This window comes from Phoxinus phoxinus (assembly GCF_949152265.1).
Source record: "Phoxinus phoxinus genome assembly, chromosome: 10".
In the NCBI taxonomy this organism is placed as follows: domain Eukaryota; kingdom Metazoa; phylum Chordata; class Actinopteri; order Cypriniformes; family Leuciscidae; genus Phoxinus; species Phoxinus phoxinus.
Genome location: NC_136885.1, coordinates 32780049 through 32786889, shown reverse-complemented (window position 1 = coordinate 32786889; position 6841 = coordinate 32780049). Strand labels below are relative to the sequence as shown.

At 36.6% G+C, this 6841-nt stretch overlaps 1 protein-coding gene across 2 annotated transcripts; it reads left to right on the top strand.

The window, feature by feature from the left end:
- Nucleotides 1–51: 51 nt before the first annotated feature.
- Nucleotides 52–6113, top strand: grinab (glutamate receptor, ionotropic, N-methyl D-aspartate-associated protein 1b (glutamate binding)). Of its 2 annotated transcripts, XM_079624973.1 has the most exons (8): nucleotides 52–253; nucleotides 651–692; nucleotides 885–1215; nucleotides 1310–1422; nucleotides 3613–3813; nucleotides 3891–4019; nucleotides 5132–5275; nucleotides 5662–6113. In XM_079624973.1, the coding sequence occupies exons 3-8, from the start codon at nucleotides 900–902 to the stop codon at nucleotides 5809–5811; spliced, it is 1053 nt and encodes a 350-aa protein (XP_079481099.1). In that variant the 5' UTR covers nucleotides 52–253; nucleotides 651–692; nucleotides 885–899; the 3' UTR covers nucleotides 5812–6113. The 2 variants fall into 2 exon arrangements, with proteins under 2 accessions (XP_079481099.1, XP_079481100.1); XM_079624974.1 differs by lacking the exon at nucleotides 651–692 and having other exon boundaries at nucleotides 62–253.
- The last annotated feature ends 728 nt before the right edge of the window (nucleotides 6114–6841 follow it).

Genomic DNA, 6841 nt, shown 5'->3' with positions numbered 1-6841 from the left:
AATAGATATACTCATGAATAATATTAAAATATAGAATACAATGTACACACCGATGCAGCTTCAGTTGTGTCCCGCTAGGCGGCGCGCTGCACTGGACTACACTGGACAACGGGAAGAGCTTTACGAGGTTCGTCGTTTGTTCGTGTTTACTAAAGAGAGAACTGACTTTTTATAACGAATCTTCATGTTTAATTGATTAGGTGTGTTAATTAAGTGCGAAAACCCAACTCTACTCTACAGCGCGCAGCGTCATGTAAGTTCAGATACTCACTTCATCTTTTACTGAAGTGAAAACGAAAGTGTGTCATATGTCGCAATTTTACACTGATTTGTCTCTTTTGTTCTCTTACATTGTTATTTTGTTAACTTACTGTAACGTTAACCATTAGTATATTCATGTTGAATATTGTGATCGTGATATTAGCGTTATTATTTCTTAACGCTCTGTTACGGCGTCTTACCAGATAACGTTATTTGTTTTTATAGTTTTACTTACACAACTAATGAGACGTTGTTATAAGGGAAGTAAATGCCGATTTAGAGGCCTGGAAAGGCATATAAATGATTAAGACATTAAAAGTGAATGTACATTTGTTAAATATATTGTGTCGTTATGCTCTCTATGTATATTTGTGAATTATTTTCTAAAGATACTGCAAGATTTTCATTCAGTGAACCCTGGAGTGTTGCTAGTAAGGCTGGGGAAATTACTCAACATTATTTTTATATAAATTATATATGTATTGTATTTTGTGTGTGTATATATATATATATATATATATATATATATATATGTGTGTGTGTGTGTGTGTGTGTGTGTGTGTATACATATACACACAACAGTATAGAAATGTATATATTTAATTTATGTATTTATTTTACAGTACTGAGATCCAGTCATGGCACAAAACAATGACGGATACACTCGCTTTGACAACCCCCCACATGTCACCAGCATGGCTCAGCCTGCCCCGCCACCGCCAGGCTTTATGATGCCTCCCCCTTCTTATGATGCTGGTGTTCATCATGAAGGAGTGGATCCTGGAGTACCTGTTACCGTATATGCTGGACCCCCGTATGCACCACCAACTGCTTTTGGGAATCCCATGTACGGACAGGGAGGGTCTGGATATCCACAGCAACCGTATCCTCAAGGAGGGCCTTACGCCACAGGTCCATACAGTTCTGGACCGTACGAACAACCACTTCCGTATGGTAAGAGATTCAACCTCACATATGGGAATTTTAATACAGGCTCTTTGTTAATAAACTCTCAACTAAGTAAGTTATCCTTTTTGTTTTGTAAAAGAAGTGGCAATGGGTGATCCAGTGGAAAGCGGCCCACCTCCAGACTATGAAAAGGACCAATTTGAAGGCTTTGGACTCGATAACAAAATCATCAGAAGGTCGTTCATTCGAAAGGTAAACACTGATACTTCATGACAGCACCAATAAAAAGATTCAACACACTCCATACAAGATTTAAGTTCAACGGAAAGCATACTGTATACAGCATCATGTTCTCATGTATTATGATTATTAAAGGGTTGGTTTACCCAAAAAATTAAAATTATCCCATAATTTACTCGCCCTCATGCCATCCTAGGTGTATATGACTTTCATCTTTCAGCCGAACACAATTAGAGTTATATTAAATAATATCCTGGCTCTTCTAAGCTTTATAATCGGAGTGAATGGTACCTTAGATTTTGAAGCCCAAAAAAGCGCATCCATCCATCAAAAAAGTGATCCATACGACTCCAGAGGGTTAATAACGGCCTTCTGAAGAGATGCCATGCGTTTTTGTTAAAAAAATATCCATATTTATAACTTTATAAACTATAATCACTGGCTTCCGGTAACGGGAAGAGTGACCTCTGACCCGACGCAAGTCGTATTGACGAACGCGGAAACGCAGAGGATCGAGCAAAACAAAACACCGCTCACAAATTAGAAGTCTAAAACGAGAATTTTTAAAGAGAAATGTGGGAGAAGCTTAAAGGAGAACTCCGGCGCAAAATGAACCTTTGGTCTAATCACACATTGTTACCTAGTCAACCGTTATCTGAGATTTGTTTTCATGATTATCGAATGTAAATAGTTTTATCTCTAAAAACAGTTTAGCCTATAACGCTAGTATAACGCTAGTATATGGGGCGTAGAGTACTGACAAATAAAAATCGCTTGTTAATACCACTAACAAGGCTCAAAATAGCCCCACACTAACACGGTAGCATAATGAGGGTCCCTACCTTCAAACCGAAGCATTGAGAACTTTGACAGTGTCCAGACAGTTTAATAAGAAGATATTTTATACATACAGTCAACTTCACGTATATAAGCAGAAGCCATCTTAGAAAAACAGACTCGATCAGTCGATCAACGAAACGCCGATCTAAATGCGCTGGACCATATGAGATTCTACACAGTTCAGCGCATTTGGATCGGCGTTTCGTTGATCGACTGATCGAGTCTGTTTTTCTAAGATGGCTTCTTCTGCTTATATACGTGAAGTTGACTGTATGTATAAAATATCTTCTTATTAAACTGTCTGGACACTGTCAAAGTTCTCAATGCTTCGGTTTGAAGGTAGGGACCCTCATTATGCTGCCGTGTTAGTGTGGGGCTATTTTGAGCCTTGTTAGTGGTATTAACAAGCGATTTTTATTTGTCATTACTCTATGCCCAATATACTAGCGTTATACTAGCGTTATAGGCTAAACTGTTTTTAGAGATAAAACTATTTACATTCGATAATCATGAAAACAAATCTCAGATAACGGTTGACTAGGTAACAATGTGTAATTAGACCAAAGGTTCATTTTGCGCTGGAGTTCTCCTTTAAGTTTGTTGCCCAGCCCGGTTTGTTTGAACCGCGAGAAGCGTTTACTCTCACCTAAGCTTACGCTACTCCTACGTCATGCGCTGCCGGGTATATTTATTAAATATATATTTACAAACTTTTATGTTAGATGCGATTAGATGTTAGATGCGATTCATCTCGATTAATTGATTTGACAGCACTAATATGTATATATATATAGTATTTATAATTTTTTTATTCAAGTAATGAAAACAGGATTCCCACAGGTCCTTGAAATCCTTGAAAATTTGTACATCTGAAAGTTTCAGGCCCTGGAAAGTTTAACCATACATAGATACAACAGGTCCTTGAAAGTGCTTGAATTTATTTTGTGTAAGAAGTTTTCTGGAAAACACTCCATATTATTCCCTCTAGTCTCAGTAATGTGTTATTTCTTCAACACTTCGTGGCCCATGCATACTAGCTTGCTTGATTTACATTAGTTACGCGCATTTACGCGCTACGTCAAGTGTTTTCCGCTAGGTAATTTGTGTTGTACGTTACCATGACGTTCACGCGCGCAAAACTGTAACAATGTATCTTACGATGTAACCTTGCTCTCCCTTGAAACGTGTCTCCACATTAAGACCTTGGATTTGAGGTTATTGGACCTGGAAAGTCCTTGAATTTTAAGTTAACCAAGGTGTGGGATGTTTTTTTTTTACATTTCAGTTTTAGTTAACTATAGTAACCGTACAATGAGACCCCAACAATGATTGACGTTGTATTATTTGTGTACTTGTGTTCAGGTGTTTGCTGTATTAAGTGTGCAGCTGGCAGTGACCTGCGGCTTTGTGGCCCTCTTCACTTTTGAGCCTCACGTCAAACTGTTTGTGAAGATGAACACGTGGACGTATTGGGTCGGCTACATCGTTTTCCTCGTGCCCTACATGGCCATCCTCTGCTGCGGAGAGTTTCGCAGGAAGCATCCGTGGAACCTCATCTCTTTGGTGAATCTTGGTGAAAAATGGAAAACGTTTTAAATTCTCCTTTCATGGATTGTACTGAAGGATATCTTGCTTTTCAGTCTATCCTGACCCTAGCGATGTCCTACATGGTCGGGGTGATATCCAGCTTCTACGACACTGAAATCGTGGTGATGGCTGTCGGCATTACGGTGCTGGTTTGCTTTACGGTGATCGTCTTCTCTCTACAGGTCAGTGCTCGTCTTGCCGTCTCAATAACCGGACACTTCCATGTACTGCGATCAGGCTTTGAAATCCAGAACTGGCTGTGTGCAACAAACGGTTCTTGATTTCCATGTTTTTTTAATGATTGCAAGGTTTTTAAAAATAATACTTGGAAGCAAACGATTGTCATGAACATCTACTCAGTGTTATCATTGATATATACAGTAGTGGCCAAAAGTGATGTCCGGCCTAGGAAAACTGACATCTTCACCCTTTATTCAAATATTATTAAAGATATTGTAATCATATTGCGTAGTTGTGCTTGAAGTCAATAGTTTTATTTGTGATAACTCAATGAAACATGCCAAATTGTGCTGACATCATCTTAGGCTAGGCTGCCATACAAAGAAACTAGGAACATGCGCAAAAACAGGAGAGAACCAATGAAATATTAATAACTGATTATATTGTAGTCAATGTTTCCTTTTCCCCTTTTGTTTGCATAGTAAAATATAAACCTGTAGCTTGCTATTTTTTCAAATCATTTTGTCCGATAAATACCTTAATCAGGTTTACTGTTTTGCTCTTCCCTCATATTTAAAATATTAAAAAAATATATATATAAAATATTGTCCTCATATTTGGATGGTTTAATCAAACTTGTAGGGTCATTAAAAACCAGTCTCTCCTCCAGACATCACTTTTGGCCACTACTGAAAAATATAGTTTTTGCTAATCATTTTTAATTAAATTTTATTTGTATATTTTCTGTTCATAATTTTAGCACATTACTGAAGTTTTACTCATTTTTGTTTTCTTTTATTAAAATATGCCAATATACTTTTTATATATTTTTATTTATTAGTACTTTAAACTAAATTAAAATGTAAATGTTGCTTTGAAATCTAGCTAAAGTAAAATGCATTTTCAAATATTTTTGTTTATGTTTATTTTATTTCAAGTACCTTTTTTTATGGTTTTAGCTTTAGTTATCGATGATAACCCTGTGTCTGCTTTCCTGCATTGATGTGTACAGAACAATTTACTAAAATTGTATTCTTCTATTTTAGTCATCTCTAGTGTTAGTGCTGTCATTTACATAAGCTAATTTTCATCAATTTCTCCTGTCCAATCACAGACCAAGTATGACTTCACTTCCTGTTACGGGGTGCTGTTCGTGTGCGTCATCGTCCTGTTGTTCTTTGGGATCCTTTGCATCTTCCTGTACAGCAGGATTCTGGAGCTCATCTATGCGTCGCTGGGCGCGCTAATCTTCACCTGTGTAAGTGCTCCATTTCTTTAGCTAATAATAATGAATCCAATCACAAAAATGTACAATAAAAATAAAACACGAAAAAATAATAATTTGATTTGTTTACCTGCATGCCGTGAACATTGCATCAGAACTGTGAACATGCAAATATTACGTTCAATTATTAAAATATACCCCTGTGGGGTCAGAGGTGTGTTCTGGGCCCTGGAGGTGTTTTGACATCTCAAATACTAACCAAACTAAACTACTGTATAACTAAATATTAAATCTCAGAGGAGCTTCAAGAGAGTATTTGAGGTCCAAAGAGTTTGGGAATTCCTGCTGTAGATAAATGCTTGATTTCGACTCGTATCATACCAGAAAATAAACAAAATAATGTCCCGATTGTATTGCAGTTCTTGGCCGTGGACACACAGCTGCTTCTGGGGAACAAGAAATTGTCCCTGAGTCCCGAGGAATATGTCTTCGCTTCCCTCAATCTGTATTTGGACATCATCCAAATCTTTTTATACATTTTGCGCATCTTTGGAAGAAGCCGTGGTTAAAATTCCACCATTGGAGATCTTACAGAAACACATGCCGTGTGGCGTTTTCTTCTATGCTAAAATGCTTTCTTGTGTCCCAGTTTGATATGCAGACACAACTCTGATTAAGCCTTTTGTACTTCCTTTAAGGTATAACAATGTGAAGATCTAGTCTTTCTGATCAGTGTTATTAATATAATCATGAGCAAATACACTGATTCATTATCCCTTCTGCTGTACTCCTGTTTATGTTATCACTTCTTGATATTTTTATGCATTATATTTTACTTTTAAGAAGGGAATAAAGACTTTTTAGGAACAAATTCATTGTTTTGGACATTTTTTTCTCATCTCTAAGGGAAATGCATTACAAGTAACTTGAGTTACGGAATCAGATTACGTTTTCAAGTAACTAGTAAAGTAACGCATTACTTTTAAAATTTACAACAAAATATCTGAGTTACTTTTTCAAATAAGTAACGCAAGTTACTTTGTTTTCCCATTTATTGACTGACAGCTCTCCTGTACTCATGTTGAGACGTGTGTGTGTGTGTGTGTGTGTGTGTGTGTGTACATGATGTTTATTGTAGTTCTAGACTAAATGTGAGCATTTACTCATCTCACTTGCACAAAAAATATTCAATATTCCTCAAAATGAATAAAATCAGTGAATGCAGAATCAGAATACTATGCAAACCTCCAAAAACTTACATTTTTATGCATTTAATCTCACTTGCTTCTGACCTATAATGATTCAGTTAAATAAGCAAAAATTACTATAGAAAGGTTTGCTTGTGTGCTTTCCTCTACTGTACACATGTCCTTCAGCATGAGGATTATTATTTCACTTTTGATGTGAAAGGGTCTTTACATTTGCCCAAAAATATAACTTTTGTGTTATAAAAAAACAAGCCCAGCCCAGGTGGGAAAAAAGTAACGTAACGCATTACTTTTCTAAAAAAGTAACTAAGTAATGCAATTAGTTACTTTTTAAGGGAGTAACGCAATATTGTAATGCATTACTTTTAAAAGTAACTTTCTCCAGCACTGT